The 24,056-nt window shown below is 38.3% G+C and overlaps 1 protein-coding gene across 1 annotated transcript; it reads right to left on the minus strand.

Annotated features, from left to right (window-relative positions):
* Window positions 1–3,821: 3,821 nt before the first annotated feature.
* Window positions 3,822–6,926, minus strand: LOC125307824 (extracellular calcium-sensing receptor-like). The gene is made up of 6 exons (XM_048263917.1): window positions 6,901–6,926; window positions 6,495–6,783; window positions 5,627–6,376; window positions 5,302–5,529; window positions 4,900–5,023; window positions 3,822–4,735 (listed from the first exon to the last, which is right to left on the minus strand). The coding sequence occupies exons 1-6, from the start codon at window positions 6,909–6,911 to the stop codon at window positions 3,822–3,824; spliced, it is 2,316 nt and encodes a 771-aa protein (XP_048119874.1). The 5' UTR covers window positions 6,912–6,926.
* Between the last annotated feature and the right edge of the window lie 17,130 nt (window positions 6,927–24,056).

Genomic DNA, 24,056 nt, shown 5'->3' on the forward strand with positions numbered 1-24,056 from the left:
CCGTTTTTATTTGACAGTTTGATTCTTAATGGTGAAGTTCTTAAAAAAAGGAGGCAGGGCGGGGGTAGCGACGGGCCCCGGGAGGTCACGGGCCCTGGTGCAACGGCACTTGCTTCACCTACTATAGTCAAGCCACTGGTGTCATATGATTCTATCTTTACATTCACTTTTACTGTTATGTTGAGAAATATCCCCTATATCTATAATTAGTATTCATGATCCTGTGGATGTTTAAATCTGAGCTGCCCTTGACAGGCCTAACCCATGCAGGCCGAGCAAAAAGGGAAATACTGAAATCAGTCTCTCCTGAGGAGAAGGTCAATTGTTTAATCTTGACCTTAAAACATTAATAAGTGTGTGTGTGTGTGTGTGTGTGTGTGTGTGTGTGTGTGTGTGTGTGTGTGTGTGTGTGTGTGTGTGTGTATTGTTAAGACGCGACGCACACCCTACTGCCATCTCTTTGCTTGTTAGGTGTGTGCTTGTGTGTGAATTTGTGTGGTTATGTCTATGTGTGCGTTCATGTGTTTTTTGTTAGTATATTACGGTATGCATGTTTTGTTTGGGTGCATGTACTGTTGGTGTGGGTCATCAGGCATGTCCATACAGGGCATTTTTATAATGTATGCTTTGTTTGAAAGCATGTCCGACAAATCTGACCACAATGTTCCGTCATCGTAGATTGTTATCAGAATGATGACATGCTGTGTGTTTTTCCAGAGTAATTGGTCTCACCAGTGTGTATTTTCAGATCACTTAATTGGTGAGCCTATTGTAATTGTTTTGTCTTAGTTTGTCACTTTGCTCTGGGAAAGACATTAGGTTAGACTACTTGTGACAGTTACTCAAAATAAACAATTAATTTCTCACGCTTGGTTTGATTGGGACCTGTGTTGCTATTGTATGCCCCATAGATGTCATTTAAATTTATTTTCTTGCCAGGTGAGGTTTAATTAAAGAGCCAGGTGTTTACATGTTTTGAAGGCTAAATTTCATCCAGGTGACTGCCTCTCAGTCTGAGCCCATCTGGCAGCTTGTGGCAGAGTCAAAGCCTCCTAGGGAAACTCTCAAAGCAGTCTGCCTATCAAGAAGCAGCCCTTAGCTTGGTCCCCAGAGAGTCCCTCACCTGTTTGTCCCACTTCACTGTAAACAGCAACTCAGGCCTACTTGTCCAGCATGACCCCCTGTTCAAATTAGGTAAATGAGACATGGACATGAAAATAGAACTTTGAACTTTAATACATTCTATACCGTATTATTCCTTTAGAGTACTTTACTTTAATTCATATTCAACCTTCTCCCAACTCAACACTGGATGTTTGTAATGCTAAACCAGTGTGCACTTTACATAGAAATGAGGTGAAAAAGTTTTTGTCATGGTCAGACACAAAAGGCCTCAGGCCAGTAGTCTCTCTGACTTCAGAGGCATTCTTACTCAGAGTGAAGGTCATAACCGCTACGCACTGTAGGCCAACATATGTTCCCACCAATGTTTGGGAATTATCCAATATTGTCCTTCAGAATGTGCCCTAGGCTTTATTCTCTTCTTTCTATTCTATTGTATTCTATTCTATTCTATTCCTAGTGTGAGTAGGCCTGCTTGGTGTTCAGCTTTTGCTGTATCTACGTTGCAGTGATGTTGTATGACTATTTGGTGGTTCAATGGTTTGTTGACTTATGTGGTAGGCCATTTTGTGGGGGGGGGGGGGGGGGTTGCTAGGGGCCCACAAACCAAATTAAAACATTTAGTTAACATTTAATTAAAACAAACTTTAGGGGAAAGTCCGAAGGAGTCGATTGCCGAGTGTGGAGTAACACGCTCTGGAAATTCACAATTTCGTCGCCGTTTTAAAAAAAAAAAAAAAACATAGTCCAGGGGGGCTACAGACAATGTTACCTAGGGGCCCACAAACCAAATTAAAACATTTAATTGTAGCTGTACAACATTTAGTTAACTCTTCACACATGATGTCAGTGGCATATTCCATTTAGAATAAGCATCAGTTGAATAAGAAACTTTATAAGAAGGGTTGGGAGAGGTTTTGTGTAGGGATAAATTATATGAAGTTGGGTAACATTAGCTGTTAACCATAACATGCTGAACACAAAATGAATTGGAATTGGAAGAAATCCTAACGGGTCCATCACATAGGCTACTATAGTTTGTATTACTGTTAACTTTTTGAAGCTATAAAGTTAGTAACATACGTGGCATGTGGCAAAACAAAACCGCATGCATTTTTCAAGCTTGTACGACCAAACTTGTCCAACCTAGCAACAGTGGCAATGGGGCTTGGGATCGACCCAGCTGGGTCTTCCTCAGGCAAATGTCATTAAGCAGTGGCTCAAGCGTATAAATAGAGCATATACCTACTCAGTTGATCATTCATCGGCTGAGCACATTCACACTAATTACTTAGTCCCATCACACTAAGTGTGTGGGATTGCTCTGGTGTGAAATTATGTCATTGTGGGATAAGGTAACATACAATGTATTTTTTTTTTACTTTGCGAGCCATGGAGTCTTTTTCTATTTCTTTGTTTTTTTGTGGGGTAACTGTATATGTATTTTCATCACTAATTGTCTTATGTGGTGACACATGTGTGATGGATAAGGTGATACTTAGGCTTTCAAGGCCTTGGTAATTAGTGTGAATGGGCTCAGCTGATGAATGATCAGCTGAGCAGGTTTATACGCTTGAGCCACTGCTGAATGACATTTGCCTGAGGAAGACCCAGCCGGGTCAAAACGTTGCAGCACATAATAAATGTATGGGAGTTTTTAGCAAAGTGCGGGCATCTCATCCTTTTTGAGTTCTAGTTCCATTTTCCCTGCACCTGACCGGTGGGGACGTGCACACTACTACAACTACTCTAGAAGGTCCAATCATGACCAAACATTCCTTATATGCAAATTGAATTTCATGATATTCCATCCATAGGGGAATCTCCAACTGACACACATCTAGAAACGCTTGACATGAAAATGTGATACTTGGCCCTATTTGATGACATACCCTAAATTGGTGTGAACTGTTGTGAATCTGCTTGGACCCCGCAATCGCCGCTTGATTAAATATTTAGTATACTGTCAATCAATCAGTTGTCAATGAAATTTACTATTTTGATAATCAATAGATCAGTTTGAGTAATTTTTTTTAAGCGTAAATGCTCTGATTGCAACTTGAACTAAGCTTAATATATTTGGGGTGTGGATAAAACAAGACATCTCAAAATGTCATCTTGGGCTTTAGGAAACACTGATGAACGTTTTTCAATATCACAATAGGAAATTCAAGCAGTGGTATAATTAAAAAATAATAATTGACAGATTAATTATTGTTAATTGTTGTTTATTGTTAGTTGCAGCAATATTTACATGTGTCATCACATAGTTCTAAAGCTAAAGAATGAATTGATATTATTCTAATCTTTGCAGATAATACTTTTTTGTTCTAATAAGCAGTCTTCCTCTTGTATAGCAGGCTATATACTCTTGCCCTTCCTCTTAGTAGTAGAAACTACTGTTCACACACATGTTTTTTTTATATTAAATGCAATAGAAGGTTTTGGGTTTTATAACGGTAAAGTGCTTCTCAGTGTATGATCTATTTTTTATCATTAATTGATTTTTTGCCATAGAATCAATTGCTTCTTAATGTTTTACTTGTGTATGGGTGGAAGTGCTGAAACTTTGGAGTCATACTGAAGCTCATATTTTATTACATTTGTTACACAAAATCATTCATCACAATCAACCTCCTGTATGAAATAAAATATATGAAATGCATTTTAACATGTGTATTCACCATTTATTATGTGTACTACAGAGACTTAGAAGGCATTTTACCCATCATATGCTTCTTTGTGTTTAATTCAGGCCGTACTAGAATAATATAACACTTTGGAGCAAATATACAAAACAATAAACCAAAACTAGATGCCAAAATAGCAAATATCTCCACAGCTACAGTAAATTTCCCAGGAGAGCTGACATAAGCAGGAATGAAAGTGATCCAGACTGCACAGAATATCAACATACTAAATGTGATGAATTTGGCCTCATTAAAGTTATCAGGCAGTTTACGAGCTAGAAAAGCCAGTATGAAACACAAGAGTGCAAGGAGTCCAATATAGCCTAATATTGCCCAGAATCCTATAGCTGAACCCACATCACATTCAAGAACGATTTTGTCTTTGAAAAGGTTCATATTCTGATATGGGAATGGAGGGGATATAGTTAACCACAGGACACATATAAGCACTTGTATGAGAGTGAAGCCAAGAACACTGAGTCTCTGTTGCAGAGGCCCAAACCACTTCATGACATTACTGCCTGGAAGAGTGGCTCTGAAGGCCATTAACACCACTATTGTTTTCCCCAGAACACAGGAGATGCAGAGAACAAAGGTGATCCCAAACGCTGTGTGACGCAACATACAGGACCACTCAGAGGGCCGACCAATGAAAGTAAGAGAGCAAAGGAAACACAGAGTCAGTGAGAAGAGCAGCAGGAAACTCAGCTCTGAGTTGTTGGCTCTAACAATAGGTGTATCCATCTTTAACATAAAAATAATGGCTGTGATTACAGTTAAAAAGACACCAAACAATGAAAAAAATACTAAGACTATTCCCATAACCTCTGTGAATAAGAGAAACTCGAGAGCTTTTAATACACATTTATCTCTGCCAGGATTTGGCCAGTATTGTCCTGGGCACAGTTCGCAGTTATTAGAATCTGTAAGAGAATTATGATCACTATGGTTAGAGATGCTGACCCGCAGTATTGGTAAGGGTTATGTAAACCAGAGCTCAGACAGTGCATCCTGAACAGTGTTAAGAGAATGCATAATGACTCACAGGCCAGGTTTCTATGCATTCTATACCTTGTCTCTGAATTACCTGTTTCATTGCTGATCTCTCCTTCTCCACATGGTATACAGTCATAGCAGCAGACAGGCCTGCCTTTCTGTACAGCCTTCCTGGTGCCTGGAGGACAGCTCTCACTGCAGACAGACACAGGCCTCTGTGTGACAAATCACATTTCAGATACCAACGTATTATGATAGAATAGCCACACAATCACTCTAAGATAATTTTCACATATTGAAATCATTTTAACACAGTCAATGTAGCTGTAACCTCCAAGTCATTTAAGCCCTGCCCTTGCCAGCCTGCAAGATTGAAGACAGACAGCTGTATATGAGGACGCCATTCTCTTTACATTATCATTACATTTAATATTCGCTTTGGATTACCGTACTAGGTTTTTATCATGTTTTATTATTTGATTGATGAGCATACCTGCTTTGAACCCCCAGGCCACACTACAGTGTCCTCACTGAGGACAAAGCGACGTCCTGCTGGCAGTGAGGCATCATAGTAGCCCACAGGCTTAAATTGCACTGTTCCATCTGGCCCTTGATGCCAGTTCACCACTTCATACCTGGCTACGGCCGCACCTGTACTGTCAAACCACACCTGCTCCTTGGTCTTTATAGTGAAATTTACTCTTTTCAGAGACTCAACCACCTGTGGTAAAAGAGACATGATATGCTACTTTTGTATGCAGTTGAAGTGTAGTCATAGCATTATTTCTTTGCTTTTTTTTGTACTATAGTAGATGTACCTTCCAAGGCTCGGTTTGCAATTCTTTGTCACATCCAACATGGGCCTTGCATTGTAGAAGGCTGTGCAGAGAATGTGCTATAGCATAAATGGCTTTATAGATGTTGCTTGAATATCTAAGTTCTGGTACATCCTCATTATAGTGCCTCCACTCAATAAGGTCTTGATGTTTACTGCACAGATTCTCATCTCCTGATCTGTTATTCTTGTGACACTGGAAAGACGTTTCCCAAAACTGTTTTATCACAAAATCATTAAAGCCACTTATGTTGGCTTTCCCCACCGCGAAGCCAAGTGACCCACCCAAAACGCTGAAGCTTGTTGGGGTAATCAGACTGTCAGCCGTAATCCAGGCCTCAACACCAATCATTTGTAACCCGGTTATGTTTTGGAGAGTGAGCTGTTCCAGCAGATTATTCATCTCAACATGGGCTAGAAATGCTACTATCACTTTGGCAGTTCCCGCTCTGATAACATCCACAACCTTTAGCAATTTATTAGGCTCTGTTCTGTGAAATTTTTCTGAGTATTCCACGCATATGCCCTCCTCCTCTGCAGCGTCCAGAAATATTGCCATCCCATTGTTGCCGTAGTCACTGTCACTGTTCACTGCGCCCACCCAGGTCCAGCCAAAGTGTTTGACCAGCTGAGCCAGGGCCCTGCTTTGGTAGTAGTCGCTGGCTATGGTTCTGAAGAAGGAGGGAAACTCTTTTCTACTGCTTAGACACTCACACGTAGCAGAGTGGCTGATCTGACAGATACAAATGAATTTAAATATTTATATATAAATAAAATAGGGAAAGTTGAAAACACATATGTATACTGTATTTTTCACATTGAAACTGTTACAATTAAAACATAGATATTACCACAGGTATTTTGAAGGGTCCGGTTGTTCTGGAAAGCACAATAGTTGAGGAGGACTCTGATTCTCCTATAATAGCATGGACAGCTGATTGTCCCGTACACGATTCCTCTGCTATGAGTCCATGGCCATTCATTAGAGCCATGGCAGCCCTCATAGATGACAGAGTTGAACCACAGTTGTCATAGATCCTATAACCGATGGTGACATTTGGAAGCAGAGTTCCACTTCTGTTGATTTCCTCAATCGTGAAAATCATAGTCTGAGCAAAACGGAATTCTCTGAGGTTCACGCTAGGGAAAAATAAATGGGGGAAAAATAGCTATCAAATTTTAGCATAGAAGTCATGGTGCGTCCTCACGTCCACACTCAGAGACACACAGATATTTCCATTCCAGTATTTAACAAACCTAGAGCACATAAGTTGTTCTGGTCTTTTAGTAAAGGTTAACTGTGGCTGTGTGATTTTGCTGTGAATGGAAAATGCTCCGCCAATGGTCACGTCTCCGTCCTTTGACAGCAGAGGAAACTCTGGAATCCCTCTCAGCCGGCAAACAGGCTTCTCTGCCTTTGCTAACAGGGTGCAGAACAGCAGCACTGCGCAGAGAGACATTCCTGAGAAATGTGTGGCCTGTTCAGTCATCGTAACAATCCATTACTTTGTTGATTACATCCATTATATAGTTACACATTGACATCATCAGAGTATGAGAATATGAGTGTGGGCGAATCAGAGAAACAGTGGACTCTCCACGTGAGATGTAGTACAGTATGTCACCAAAAAAATAATTTCTGGTGGCGTAACTTTCCAGAGTAGTATTAGATAAGATAAATGTAATGTAGTCTGAAATACTATTGAGTTATACATTTAATTATGATTTTGTTGTATTAAATTGATAATCCATATATTTGATGGTAATCATTATTCCCAAACTATAAATCAGATTAATTATGCTACTGTGCAGTTTATTGTTATTATTATTATTATTATTATTATTATTATTATTATTATTGTTGTTGTTGTTGTTGTTGTTGTATAATAATGATAATAATAATAATAATAATACAATTATAATAATAAATATTCACTTTGGACATAAACATAGTATTAATAATAATAGTAATTGTAGTAGTAGAACAACTGCATCTATATAAATATGTGACTACCTGAAGTTATTGAAAAGTTGAGAAGCAATTATATAAATATGCACATAAATCATATTATCAAGATGTGACAGTTTTATCATTTAGGCACACTCCTGCTATGAAAATGGTGTGCATTATTACACTCTATAGATAACTCCTTTACAACTCATATCTATCATATTTTCTGATTTTACAAAGATTAGATTTTCATTTTTTATTTCATATAGCTGTTTTTATTTCATATAGCCCTGTGGATTACTTGTAACCTCATTTTTTAAAAACCAAGAGGTGAAGACCATTTACCATTCCCAATGAACATGGTGACCTGCCTCTTTCAACAGTACAAATTATCATTTGAAAAAGGAGGAAATCCAAGGCACTCTTCGTATCCAAAAATGTATAAAAAGCCTTTATTTTACATTTTAGCTATGTCACATTTGAAAACATAAACTGGGCAGCAACCCACACATATTGGCACAGATAGCCTTCTTCAGGGTATCCGTCACAGATATCGGCACATATAGCCTGAAGGCCTGATGGCTATTGTATTCCCTACACCAAAGAGCACCTTCAATTTTTTTCTGCAATTCCTGAGCACTTTGGATTGTTCCTCATCTCATAGTACAAATTATCAATTGCAGATCATTCTTAAGTGAAGAGCAATTATGTACAATGTGGATTTGGTCTTGATTAACCCAGCAATTGCTTTGACAGTAATTGCCATCATGATTTGCTAATTGCAATTAAAATACTGTTACTGTGGATAAAGCTAGTGTCCACCCAAAAGGTCACTTCCATCAGTCTCTGAGATGTTATCTTTGGATACATTAAGTGTGCAGAGTGACAGTGCCCTCTATAGTCACGCAGCCCTTGACAAGCAAGGTCAAAGACATTGACCTGACCATTGACATTAGACTGGTTATGTAAAGGCCAAGCCAAATGTGTCATATGATTCTATCTTTACATTCACTTTTACTGTTATGTTGAGAAATATCCCCTATATCTATTATCTATAGATATCTAAGTATGTGTGTGTGAGAGAGAGAGTTTGTGTGGTTATGTCTATGTGTGCATTCATGTGTTTTTTTGTTAGTATGTTAGTATATTACGGTATGCATGTTCTGTTTGGGTGCATGTACTGTTGGTGTGGGTCATCAGGCATGTCCATACAGGGCATTTTTGTAATGTATGCTTTGTTTGAAAGCATGTCCGACAAATCTGACCACAATGTTCCGTCATCGTAGATTGTTATCAGAATGATGACATGCTGTGTGTTTTTCCAGAGTAATTGGTCTCACCAGTGTGTATTTTCAGATCACTTAATTGGTGAGCCTATTGTAATTGTTTTGTCTTAGTTTGTCACTTTGCTCTGGGAAAAACATTAGGTTAGACTACTTGTGACAGTTACTCAAAATAAACAATTAATTTCTCACGCTTGGTTTGATTGGGACCTGTGTTGCTATTGTATGCCCCATAGATGTCATTTAAATTTATTTTCTTGCCAGGTGAGGTTTAATTAAAGAGCCAGGTGTTTACATGTTTGAAGGCTAAATTTCATCCAGGTGACTGCCTCTCAGTCTGAGCCCATCTGGCAGCTTGTGGCAGAGTCAAAGCCTCCTAGGGAAACTCTCAAAGCAGTCTGCCTATCAAGAAGCAGCCCTTAGCTTGGTCCCCACAGTCCCTCACCTGTTTGTCTCACTTCACTGTAAACAGCAACTCAGGCCTACTTGTCGAGCATGACCCCTGTTCAAATTAGGTAAATGAGACATGGACATGAAAATAGAACTTTGAACTTTAAAACATTCTATACCGTATTATTCCTTTAGAGTACTTTATTTTAATTCATATTTAACCTTCTTCCAACTCAACACTGGATGTTTGTAATGCTAAACCAGTGTGCACTTTACATAGAAATGAGGTGAAAATGTTTTTGTCATGGTCAGACACAAAAGGCCTCAGGCCAGTAGTATCTCTGACTTCAGAGGCATTCTTACTCAGAGTCAAGGTCATAACCGCCACGCACTGTAGGCCAACATATGTTCCCACCAATGTTTGGGAATTATCCAATTGTCCTTCAGAATGTGTCCTAGGCTTTTTTAGGCTTTGTTCTAAGTCTTTGGCTTTATTATTATTGGACAGGCATGGTGGTCTCAGGTTTTCCCATATGGTCAAATATGGGAAAACCTGAGATATCAAAATAAGTGTGGACTGTGGCATTGAGCTCATTATTACAGGGACGTTATAATCTGGATGCTAAAACCAGTGCTTCAGTCTGTTAAGACATAATAGCAGTATTAAACAGGCTTATTATTCATTGGGCAAAAAACTTTAATGTGCTGTCATCTCTGAATATGTTTAATATATCTTTCTTAGCTGACCCCACATTAGTGCAATATGACATAATACACTGTAGCAATTTGGCAACCTGGGCTTTTGGCCCGATGGAATATTTGCCATTAGATTCTGTATCCTCAAAGATTTCTATTAATCTGAGCAAGTTTCTGATGTTTTATATTCACATCAATAAATTATGAATGGCAAATATAAACTAACATTTGTTAGACCATGGATGCTGATTTTGAATTTCCCCTTGGGGATCAATAAAGTATCTATCTATCTATCTATCTGGTTGTACTTTTAATGATAACGGTTCAGCCAATTGCATGGATTAGCATTTAAATCCCTTAAATTAATTTAAATTAAGTTCCGATTAAGTTTCCTTGAATTAAGTACCAAGCAATCAATACAGTTTGCGGGCATAGTGGAGAAGCGGTGACGTAACCGACTGATAATCGGTCGACCTGGGTTTGATTCCCGTCATCCATGTTGCTTTGGATAAAAGTGTCTGCTAAATCTGCTAAATCAGTCAACTTTAACTTAAGCTTTAAGTTAAAGAAACAATGATGAAGAATGCTAAACACACAATTGCAACACAATGCACAGCACTTGGGTATCATCAGTAAAAAGCCCACTAAGATCATTTAAGAGACTAGAGGCCTTAATTTGAATGATGGGCAAGTATAGCTAGGCTAATTTTATCAACTAGACAAAATCGATATCCTAATTTAACACCATGAGCATGACCTTAACTGCAAACCTAAACTTCCTAACTTTAATACATTGCGTTAATTAATTCTCAATTCTTCCATTAACTTATGCAGTCACTCAAAATCTCTTTGTGCTGTTGTGTCTTATTGTATAGTAATAGTATGTGTTCATTTGCATCATTGCTGACACTTCTTAATAATCAAATGTTTTACTAAATAATGCAATATTGTGGAATTTGAAATTGTTTTACAAGATAAAACAATATATATGTTTAATCATGGCACCAGAATCATTCCCTATAGTTCACAAGCTGACTGTAAGATACTTTGACACTGAATTAAGTTGACTGCAGGGCCTGTAGATGCAGGAGGGGATTTGTCTTTGAGAGCTGTCAGAATGCTGGTCTCCAGCACCATCTGCTGATGAGATATATAACTAGCAATGTAGCCACGTAGGCCCATTATCGTCACACCACCACAATGGAAAAGTTTAATTCTGATTAATATAATTGATTCATTTCCAAACAAATTGCTTTTGTGAATGCCACATACAAATTTTGCATCAGAACAATAATAGTGCACTATTGTTTGAATAATAGAGCACTGCTTAACAATAAATAAACAAGTATAATGTTTTATAAAGTATAATCCTGTTTTTTAGAATTGATTTAGATTAAGTTTTATTTAGTATAATTTGTATTTTAGTATATTAGTATATTCTTTATCTTCTACAGTCCTTATTGCTTAGTTGTGTTTTTTATATTATATACTTTTAATTACTTTTTCTGCTGTTAGTGAATGTGTGTGTGTATGTTGTCTGTATGCTACTGTGACCTTGAATTTCCCCTAGGGATCAATAAAGTATCTGTCTATCTATCTATCTATCTATCTATCTATCTATCTATCTAATAATAGTTCATTGCACTTGGTGTGAAACATGTTTCTATTATATGAAGAGATACATCAACAACATAGATTTGATGTATCATAAAACAATAGCTTTATCTGTAGCCTCCAAAAATGAAGATACTTCTGAGGCCCATATGCTATTGCAATTAATGATTATACTTGGAAATGATTGCAAAATGACCCGATCATAATCTTGTTATATTCATTCTCCTCTGTATGGAGAGTGCCATGTGCCTCATTCAACTGTTATGTGATAAAACACAAATATTATAATGATAAAATCTCTTTATTGGAGAGAGAAGGACAGTAAAATTATGATTGCAATATAATTTACAATGTTTGCTGAGTTTGTATTGGATCATGAAAAAGTTACACAGGCCCAACAGAAAATATGTGTATATTAACTTTATTAAAAATGTATTAAGTAAAGTACATCTAAGGTACTTTCTACATTTCTGTTTACTCCCTCCCCAGACATTTTCATTACAAGGTGGGCACATTATGTTCCTACTTTGTAAATACAAAATTAAGACAATGATGCAAGTAATTACAACCAGGAGACACCTGAGTCCTCCCCTCCACCACACCTTAGGCTCCCCTTTCATTGTGTGATTGGGAAACTGTTTCCTGTCAGTACATGTTTAGCTGTTTCCAACACACCTGCCACATCTCTAAGGACATGAGAAAACAAGAAAGAATTGAGCGGCCTGGGCCAGCATCCCCCACTGGTGCCTCTACCCCCACCGCAGTTAAGGCTGTGTGCTTGTGTTTCCTCTCTTTCCATCATTAAAACTACACCTCGGGGCAGGTTTTAATTGCTGAATGAAAACTTTCGTAAGATGTTGATTTCCTTAAGTTCACAAACAGCTTAGCTCAACCCCTGAGACCTTTTTTAAATTGTTATTATCAGTTAGCAACAGTTGCTTTGACCTTTGAGACTAGAATGGATCAAAATAAAGCTGTTACCACATGTTTACTCTTGCTTTGTTATTTTATCCTGGTGGGCACAAACAACTGTTTTAATTAAATTGTGGATAGCAAAATCTTTGTAGGCCTTTGCCAATCCTCTACTGTATAGCTGTAAACATGATTAAAAATGTCTGCACCCTGACCTCAAGGGTCAATTAATTATTTGGATGTCTAATGTTAAACTAATAACGTCATATTCAGCAATCACTCAAAATGTTGCATCATAAAACTATGTTCACAAATTGAATAACTGTAATACACTCTGCTATAAACTTCAATATAAATGTAATCAAATATTAATTTAAAATTAAATCATTACAGTATAAATAACAATACAGTGCATATGCTACTCATATTCACAATGGTATATATTCAGAAAGCAAGTGCTTTGCAAACTATATTCTCAGCCTTTTGATATACTGTTTGATTGAGTAACTTGGCCTTTTTGTTGACCCCACAATGAGTTTGTACATCTATTCATGGAAAAGGGTCATGGATAATCAATAGCACTGAAATTATTACATGGACCATTATCAGTTTACATATCTGACTTTCACATTGGCCATGAATGACATTGTTCAATACAGATAATGTTCTCAATGGAGGTTCACATAGCTTGTCTGATCAGACACAGGACCACAACATGCAAGTTTCAAACTGGACATGTGCAGCTTTAAGCTACTTTCATTTCAGTTAAGCACATTTCTAGTTTAAATGACGGGCAGAACACCAAGCCTAAACTAAAACTAAAGCTACCGGTAATTAGCACAATCTGTGAGCTTATTTTAATACCAATATTTTAAACACAACCATCAGTTGGTCAACTCAACACTCCTTTATACCACATTATATGCTTTCATTTATGCACGAGACACTCATTGCCTGACTGGCTCATGCATGCGCATTCCCTGGGCCCAGGATCTTTTGTTAGAGCAGAGTGGTCCATTCACACACAAACCAGACCTCTCTAAGTAACGGTCATACATCTTTATCCATAGAGTCATAGAAGGACTATTTTTCTATGAAGAAACAACAATGCTCACTATGGCTTTGTATTTCCAATCAGAAATCACAGGATAAAATTCCACATGATAAACTATGAAAGGCCACCTTATGTGTGACATCGGCACAAAAGAGATGTGCATAAATGTAATGGATTAGGCCAGGATGTATACAGTATGTTTACTGTGTAAAATGGATTATGCTAAATGGCACTGTTGTTTTTTCTCTGCACATTTTCTTAAATGGGGAAATAATATATATATATATATATATATATATATATATATATATATATATATATATATATATATACACATTAATTTGGTAAGTGAAACAATTGATTCACTCTTGTTTGTAAGACTGTAGCAGTCAACTGAGATGGGCATTAGTCAAAATGGCATGCTTAACCACACAGGCTTTTTTGTCTTATCTATCCTATCTATGGTTTTACAAGAGCTGAGGATCATCATAAATGTCATAAAATGGCAACACAGAATTGTGTCTCATTTGTGCAGTTTGCAAATATTTTTGATATTGGATTTTGGATTTGCTTTTGTTCCCTGGATGCATAATATGTGTGTGTTAAATGGTTTGGTTTTAAATTGGTTCTGTTCACTTAAAGGAAAATTCCGTTTTTTAGCACTTTAAGGCCCTTTTCTGGTTTCTTTTGGATGAACTAGAGTGGTGGACACCGAAATGTTGACGATTGGTCCTGTCTCGACTTTTCTGACTCGTTTTGAATCGCCTTTGACTTCTCAGGGTGGCTGGCAATGGGCATACTGTAGTAGGCTACTCAAACATGTCCTAAAACAACCCTTAACGTTAGTTTTTTCAAAACTGTGCAACTCACCGAAAGTGGTTAGTGGTGTTCGTTGATGTTCCAAAACAAGTAGCGTAGCGAAATACAGTTTCTGTCGTGTTTTATTTGGCATTTTGTAAAATCCCATTGATTTGGAAGACTCATTGCATGTTGATATTACTGCGCCACCGTCTATGCTTCAGGTTCAAACATTGAGCGGAAGTTTATACATGGTTGTGAGGTGTCTGAATAAATAGTTCCACAATAGGCCTAGCCAATAAGACGGCTGGAAATCATACATTGCGCTGATGTATAATTTGCTTTTAATAGTCAACGAACTCCACTAACCACTCGGTGAGTTGCACAGTTTTGAAAACGAACGTTAAGGGTTGTTTTAGGACATGTTTGAGTAGCCTACTACAGTATGCCCATTGCCAGCCACCCTGAGAAGTCAAAGGCGATTCAAAACGAGTCAGAAAAGTCGAGACAGGACCAATCGTCAAAATTTCGGTGTCCACCACTCTAGTTCATCCAGGGGCGCAGCTACCCATTTTTTGAGGGGTATGCGACAACAATATTGGCGCCCCCCAAAAAAAACACAAACAACTAAAGCAAATCAAAAGGCCAATAATTTACACTATTACTGTGCATTAGTGTGTATTAAATATGTTTTTAAAGAAATGCTGCCAATTTGATGTTTAACTTGATGTTATACTTGATAAGTATTGATAAATGGTGCATTGTCACTTTAAGAGAGTCTAAACGGTTCTCATAATGTCCTTTTGCAGCTATTGCTCACAATGGATAAGGCTGATAGGCCTACTCTAGCCTTGTTTGTTTGCACCACATTGACAACACAATATTAAGTTATTACAAGGAGCCTTCATTGTTAGGATATGGAAACATGTAGGCCTAATGAGATGCTGCTAGCGTGACATTTCTGTTTGCAGTTGGCCATTAAAAGTGCAGTATTAGCATGGTAGCCACATATAGCTATCTGAATGTTTCAATCGGCATTATGCTTAACAAAGGCTAGTTAGTCTGTTAACATGAATACTGTATTTGCAAGCCTTCAAGCACAGACGTCATCACTCTAAATCCTACCTTTAAAGGTCACCGTCCACTTATTTAACTGCTGTTGCATCCCTTGACATGCCGTCTCCTTTTCCCTCATTCTTTTTCTATTTTTAGCAGCTTTTTTGGCTGTATCCATCTTTTTCCAATTTCCATAGACGGCAACTCACTATTCGTAGGCCTATCTGCTCGCTCAGCGCTCACGGCGCCCCCCCTCTTCTATGTCAAAATTCTATTATGGAATCTAATGAGATAGGGTGCCTACTCTAGCCTGTTAGTTCTCTAAAATGTTATTTAACATTGAAAAAATGTTGAAATGATTTAGAAACGGACAGCAGTAGCTACATATAGAAAATACCAAATATATATATATATTTTTTTTTTTTTACCATCGCTTTGGCGCCCCCATGGTGCTGCGCCCCTATGCGCCGCATATAGTGCATCCCTGGTCTAATATTTCACTGCCATGAGGCGATTTATCATTTTGTGCAATTTCATTCTTAATGTCAACAAGAAGGAATCTGCATTTATAATCAGGGAATTTTGCATGTAGATTAGTGGTTCTCAACCTTTTTTAAGCAAATGCCCATACACCCATAATTGCAACGTTACATGAACATATAAGTCAATTGGACCTGAAATGTCTTTCCTCGTTGGCATTTCTAGAGATCAGCCTGTCATAAAAGCGTATTGCTGCACAAATGTTTTGTAATATAACATCAGGCGCACAATGCACTAGGCTACATGAAATGCCTAGGCTAAACAACGTGAAGATATTTGTTTTCCAACAAGTCATTTTTTTTTCATTTGCTTGATGTTTGGTAGGCTCAATCAAATGAACCAAAGGCAGGCCTTGTATTAGGCTAGGTGAACTTGGCTATTAAACAGGAGACTTTCTGTAGCCCTGTAGCATCTGTAAACAATTCTGGGTCTTAAATTTAAGTCATATGTTTGCCATTTCTGTGCTATTGGTCTGTATGCATTTCCATGTTTGCATTGCACTGCTATACCAAAAAATATCTTTTTTGAGTAGTAGCGTGCAATTTTACGCACGGGGCGCACCTTGAAACATTGTTTACCCCTGCCCGAATTCAACCCTTCCCATAACTTGGGAAGGGTGCATTGCTAGTATGATTAGTCTCTTTGAACTTGTCAGCCAGCCAGCCACATTCATATGACCTGTATTTCAAAGGAAAATTGACTGTGAACCACAAGTGTGAAATCATGTGTGTAAGCCTATATAAAATGGAGAGTGACTTCACCAGTCTAAATTGCTGTACCTCCTGAAGCTCATGGTATAATCTGAACACTGATCCCAGATGTTCCATTTCGCAGGAACTGTAACCTATTACTCAATAGGATGGTATCTGAACATGCACAGGACTGTGGCGATGCAGAAGGATCGCTTTAAGTAAACTAGTATGCTGTCATAAACAAAGGATCAGCGGCATGTCAGCCCAATGACCCCCGAGCCATGGAGGGAAGGGGGCAAACATCTGTCATTATGCTGTATATCAGTATGGGCAATGTGCATTGTCATATGTGACATACTCTAAGGTGCTTGTGCACACAACAAAGGTGTGGATGGATCCAGCTGCTCTACAGATCTCACGTAGAGCAGATCAAGCGTAGAGCTCCAGCACATTTATGTGTGACCTGGTCTGCTTTTGAGACCAGTGTCCATTCACTTTGTCCATTTCACCTCACCGGGTGGTTGATGCATCCATCATCCAGCGGCGCCCCCTGCTGAGGAAGTTGTCACTCCTCCAGATAGCAAGGGTTTTCATGCATCGGGGGGAACTAGCACCTGGCGATATCTGTCTCTGGATGGGTGTAATTTGTGTGTGGCATACTAGATCTGAAAAGGCCTCATGCATAATAAGCCCATAGGCATGGCTACATGCAGCGGCAATCATGCCCAATCATTTCTGGCAGAGAAGTGAAAACACTCGTTGCCAGGGTTTGAACCTTCTGACGCACATTTTTACAATTCATAATCCGTTACGGCGACAGACTGTTTAATTCCAGCGCCAGAAAGGAGGCAGATAACATCATTCTGGCATGAGGAGAGGCTTCTTCCTTTGAGTGACAACAGAGAATCTTCCCCATCCCCCTGATGACGCAATTGCAGCCTCCACGCATTTTGTGACAACAAATTGAGAGAACAGTACTTTTGCCCGTGGAAGTCAAAGTGCAAAAATGTCCTATGTCTGAAGTGAATGGGAATATGGAAATAGGTTGATAGGCTTCCATCTTTTCGCTAACAGAAAATAATAAAAATCAGGAGAAATCTGTTATGTGCGTAAGATGGAAATAAACTATAAAATTTAATTTCGAGGAAATTACATGTGCATGAAAAAGCAAAACGTACAACAGTAGCTACATATAGAATATACCAAATATATTATTATTATTATTTTATTTTTTTTACCATCGCTTTGGCGCCCCCATGGTGCTGTGCCCCTAAGCATACCCACTTTTTGCGCCACTGGAAATGGGAGTCATAGTTGATGACAACTGACATTTGCAATAGCTGAATAGTTAAATATTTGAGTAGTTTAAATGGTTAAATTATTTAATGGGGAATTATTGTAGTGAGGACTTTTATTTTGAAACAATTGTGGGCAGAAGAAACAGTTGGTGGGAGTCATAGTTGATGACAACTGACAGTTTGAATGGCTGACCAGTTAAACAGTTGGATAGTTTAAATTGTTATATTATTTAATAGGGAATTATTGTAGTGAGGACTTTTATTTTTAAACAGTTTTAGGCAGAGAAAACATTTGGCGGGAGTCATAGTTGATGACAACTGACACTTGGAATGGCTGAAAAGTTCAATAGTTGAGTAGTTTAAATAGCTGAATTATTTAATAGTGAATTAATATATGTGCATAGGTAGACAGTTTAATGGATGTTGATAGACAGATAGTTTAATGGATGAAGTGAAAAAAAAGAAGTGAAAGAAAGTGGGGAAGAGAAAAGTGAGCAATCTAGTTCAATGGAGAGAGACACAGAGAAGAGGTTCCATTGAAGTTGCTGCAGTCAGTGAGAGAGCACAGGTACAGTTGATTGCATTCTAAGTCGTTAATTGGCTCTGTGAGGGGCCTAGTTGAGCAGCTGTCACTTGATACAGGTGCAAATCAGTGAAAAATACTTTCCTCAAGTGTCCTTTTCAAGACCTACGTTACAAAGTTTTAACAGAGTTTCTACGTTAAACGGTTAAAGCTGAATTAGATGCAGAAATTTGGTGGGAAGAAGAAGAAGAAGAAGAAGAAGAAGAAGAAGAAGAAGAAGAAGAAGACGACTTCGGATAACAGAGCAGTGCATTTTCATGCACTGTAGAGGTGACAGAACCATTTTGGTCATCATAGCATAGATCATACACCCTTAAATCTAAAACTAAAAATCCAAAAGTCTTTCCACTGAACATGGTGGACCAATAAATCTCTATTGGTGGTATGGGTTAACTGTTAACCCATACCACCAATAGATATTCATATGTCTATGTGTCTGTTGAAGCCAAGCCAAGCTTATTCATTGACACTACTCATTATCACCTCAAAGAGTACAAAGTGGTATTATTGCAGTGTTACAGAAAACTGGGAAGTCGGACATATCGCACTAGTTTTAGCTTGGATCATTCTACCACTCTGAACCGATCATATCAATTCTCTGTTCACACTGAGCATTTGCTAACCTGAGCTAAGCATAAACAATTATACCACTTACATGGAGAAGAACTGTCAGTGGTTTCACAAGACAATATTTTTTCTTAGAAGGTGTGATGATATTTCACTAAGCTGTGGGAGAGATATCAAAGATAATAGGGTTGCTTGTCTAATTGAAAAGGACTTGACTGGTTTCACAAAATAGAGTTGGTTCATGGTACTTTAGCTACTTCCCCCATAGGATTCCATTTAAAAAAAATGTCCTAATGATGTTTAAGTCCCAGAACCAACTACCATTACACTTTTTCAGCATAAGATTGGAATCAGCCTTTTCAGATGATCTTTGATGCCAGATGTAAACAAAGCACGTGGCTGACTGAGGCAAGCTGATATTTGTTTTATTTGTAAAAATACAATTGGACAGTCAGCAGTCCATACTTCTGGCATGCATGAATAAAATAGAGGAGGGAAAACATCACATGGAGTAACAGACCACATAATAGGTATACATTGATGTGTAATGTCAGAATACTGTGAATGCTGACAGAATACATCGCAGTAAAGTTAGAGTAAATCGATATGCCCTAACTTTGTAAGTAGGAACTCCGACTGGTGTTCCTTTGCACTTTTCCTAGTCAGAGGTCTGAAATGTAGACCTTCACAGTTGTTTGCAGTGCAGGAATGCAATGCAATGAGAAAGCCTGGGCTGACTTTAGGTGTTTAGCTCTTCAGTCTATTTTACAGTCTATGGGTTTTTAATCTGATGTCAAATGTTCAATGTTTTAAATATCAATAATATTTACTCTTTCCTTTTTGTCTCATAAATAAGGCAGACATAAGGCAGTCTCTTGAGCCAAGATGTAAAGACAGTTGTGCTATGATAACTGTGATTTCCAGAGTTGAGAATGCTCTCTGTAGTGTGGAATCCTAGGGGAACCCATCATCAGGCTCACTTACAAGTCTTTAGGGGGAGTCTCTTGATAGAATTAGATAGGAAATGTGGGATGCATTGCCTACGGCAACAAAACAGTTTAACTCCTCTCCTTCTTATATTTCCTCCATCTGCCTGCAGCATTTAAAATAATAAAGTACCCGAAACAGCATCATTGCTAATCATCAGAGCCCTAATGAGTCATAAATTCATTCTTTTAATCAAAATCGCAGTTTCAACTAATGTAATTAGCAAATTGCGAAGGCTGCAATTAATTGCACAGCTTCTGACTATGATTATTTGTCTTTAGGGTTTACCATAAATTATATAAGAACAAACACTCAAAGCTTCTATGTAAAACCTATTGTCAAGCAGTTCCCTCCTCCTGAGGAAACACAACACACATGTAGCAATTTGAAAAAGTACCACAGGCAGCAATATAATGAATGTACCACAAAAAAGGCAGAAGCAATGCTGGTCTTTCCCAATAACACAAGAGTAAATAAACAAATATTTCAGAGTCAAGGAATGATGTTATTATTATGTAATGAATATTGAACTGAAGCTTTACTTTCAAAAAATGATATCGCAAATCAAATTGCAGTTGCAATATCTGTCAGAGAAATTGCTGTTAGATATTTCCTCTAAAGGGTTCAGCCCTATATCACAGTGTAATTTAAATGTTCAAACTCTGAACTTGTTGAGTGTTCAGCGAGGATACAGGAGATAGCTGGTGTTTACAACAGTTGGCTGTTGCTTTTCAGAATAGGTATTCAGGCAGAAGAGAGAGATGTACAGGTAGAGCAGCTACTGTCGGAACTGATTATCTTCAGAATCCAGGGGGCGACGATTAAGCAATATAGCACGAGTGAGCAGGCCCCTACATTGAGGGGGGGGATCCCGGTATTGTCGGTAACAGTGTCGTTGCACTTTACTGCACTGACTATCAAAGGGGCGCTCACAGTTTGGCGTTGCATTTTATTCTTAACCAGTCGTCGTCTTGACGTAAATTCCGTGCATCAAAGCAGACTGGAACTTTCATGTCTAATAGTATTCATGCACGCCAGCTGTTTACTGTCTTTAAAGCACCAGGTGCGTCTGTCTAATTCTCAAACCGCAGAATGCTTAAATGCTATGTTAAGCTACAAGTAGGCCTAGGTCAATGTATAACATTAGCTTGGGATGTTTTTACAGTACGCAATGGTAGTTGTGAAAGCAGCTGCATCCCTTCTAAATACGTCATAAGTCAGCATAATGTAAACTTCCACAGCTACGCAGATGATACCCAATTGTATATTTCTGTGGAGCCAACTAACCCAGATGGCCTTTACTCCCTCACTGCATGCCTAACCTCCATTAATCAGTGGATGAGCAAAAACATTTTGAAACTAAATGATGACAAAACAGAGGTACTTCTGGTTGGACCAAAACTAAAGCGAGATATTATTCTTAGTAATCTGGGGAACTTGGCGCACCAGGTCAAACCAAAAGTAACAAGCCTCGGTGTCATCTTAGATGCAAAGTTAAGTTTTAAGCCCCATATCAGTAAAGTTACTCAGACAGCCTATTTCCACTTGAGAAACATTGCCAAAGTGCGGCCCTTTTTAACTCAACAAGATGCAGAAAAACTAATTCACGCCTTTATCACTAGCAGGTTAGACTACTGCAATGCACTTTTCACTGGTCTTCCCAAAAAACATCTAAAGAAATTGGCACTCATACAGAACTCTGCGGCTAGACTTTTAACTAAGACTAAGAAGAGAGAACACATCACCCCTGTGTTGGCTGAACTGCACTGGCTCCCTATTTCCTATAGAATTGATTTTAAGGTTATGTTAATTACTTACAAAGCTCTGAATGGCATAGCACCTTCATATATCTCTGAGCTTTTAATATCTTATCAACCACAAAGGAAACTTCATCCAATTCTAATCTTTTAATCGTACCCAAAGTGCTCCACAAACAAAGTGGAGAAGCTGCTTTTATCCATTATGCCCCCAAACTATGGAACACCCTGCCTCTGTACATCAAGCAGGCGAGTTCAGTAAATATTTTTAAAAAAGATCTGAAAACATACCTGTACAGGAAAGCTTTTAGTTAACTCATCTTATCCTGTAGACTACTTTTTCAGATTATTCTACATCTGCTGCTATTGGAGGGCGCAGCCAGCCAGAAGCAGATGGGCTCCCCCTATTAAGTCAGGTTCTGCTCAAGGTTTCTTCCTGGAATATGGGAGTTTTTCCTTGCCACAGTTGCCATATGGCGTGCTTGTGGGGGGTAAGAGGGTTAAGGCTGCCAGTCTTATGACGTCATTTTCTATATTTTTGAGTGGATCATAAACAGCCCCAGCAATGAAGAAAAGTGATTGATAATGACTGACTGACTATTATTGTGTTACATGCTTCAAATGTAAAGCACTTTGAGCTGCATTCTGTGTATGAAAGGTGCTATACAAATAAAGCTTATTATTATTATTATTATTATTATTATTATTATTAAATATCAAAATATGGAAGTGCTAACATATCTTTTCTTTCTCCCTCAAGGTACTTTGCTTAAATTTCTCAGCCCTCAGGATCTTCCTAAGGATACCTCCACTGATGAAGATGGCCTAAAGGTTAATCTTATGTGTGTGTGTGTGTGTACTTGGATTTATGTTGGATTTTTAAATTGCTATACTTTTGAACAATGCATCCTTTTTCTGCATAAGATGGCAGTGTTTTATTTTCTCACTTTGTGAGAACTGAAAAATGTTAATGTGAGTGTGTGTGTGTGTGTGTTTAAGTATGTTGGATTTAGTTATTGTACACTTTTTTACATTTATATTGGATTTTATGGTACGGTGGTGTTTTTGCAAATGTTCAAATGTTCAAAATGTTCAAAACTAATGCACAGTATATATATGCAACTGCAGTATTTGCACTGTCAAAATTTTGTATTTATATAAACTGTGGGTGAACTTAAACTGTATGGCTATGCGGTGGTTCCTGTAGGCTTTGCCTGCAGTGGGGGGGTGGGCCCTTCATGTCCATTTTGCTTGGGGCCCCCAAATTCCTTGAAACGGCCCTGCGAGTGAGAGTGGGGTTGGTCATGGATATTCCCACGGGTGTTGTTCGGCCGTAGGCGCAGGCAACAACAGCCGTGGGAATATCCATGACCAATCCCACGATCACGAGTGCTATATTGCTTTTATACAACAATTCTACCACAAACTAAATAATCTGAAAACACCCCATTATTGTTTAAAAATGTTAATTTCGACATTGTTTTTACGCATCAAAAAATAGTTCCCTTTTCATTAGACAGCGTCTTGGTCGCTAGGTAATCAACATTACAGATCCCTCGTTACGGGTCTTTGTGGTTTACATGTCTTCTTGAAAGAAATGTTTGAAGTCGGGCTGAAATCACATTCATATCTAGGTTTGCTGCATGCATGTTACAAGGACACTGGGCCATGCCATTTAAGGGACATGGTACTGCAAAAAAACAGAAACATAGTCTACATTGCAGAACCACTCAACTTTATTAATTTATGGTGAATAAATGTAACACTACTGTGCACAGCCTGACGTGACGATGCTAGCACGTTAGCAGCGGTTAGCTAATTATGCTAACGTTAGTTATCTACAAGTCTCCTCCAAGTGACAATCATATTATACACAATGCTGAGAACAATTAGCATCCTCGTTTATCTTACTCACATTGAGTTGACTGTGTGGCTTAATCCACAGATGTGGTGAAGCACTGTTTCGTTATGGTTTGCTAAGGAGTAACCATAGACAGTACAAGATAGGGAGTAACCCATTGCTTGAAATAGTGGAGAGCTGGATGAGAACATTGTGTCAAATCTTCGCATTGTATCGCGGAGTGATTTATTATTAGCTGTGCAAAGTCTGAGTTGAAATGTCCAGGGATATTCCAACTCATGGAACATCTCTCGGCCAATCAGAAACAAATAAATAGTTCCATAGAACCCAATTGTTGTATAATTCATAATATTATTGCAAACATTCGACAGGTC

Source organism: Alosa alosa, chromosome 15 (genome assembly GCF_017589495.1).
Source record: "Alosa alosa isolate M-15738 ecotype Scorff River chromosome 15, AALO_Geno_1.1, whole genome shotgun sequence".
Classification (NCBI taxonomy): domain Eukaryota; kingdom Metazoa; phylum Chordata; class Actinopteri; order Clupeiformes; family Clupeidae; genus Alosa; species Alosa alosa.

Coding starts and splice junctions, on each gene's coding strand:
- LOC125307824 (XM_048263917.1), bottom strand. Junction 5,530..5,626: donor TGCAAACCGAGCCTTGGAAG/GTACATCTACTA, acceptor CTTTTACCACAG/GTGGTTGAGTCTCTGAAAAG. Junction 5,024..5,301: donor GGCCTGGGGGTTCAAAGCAG/GTATGCTCATCA, acceptor TTTGTCACACAG/AGGCCTGTGTCTGTCTGCAG.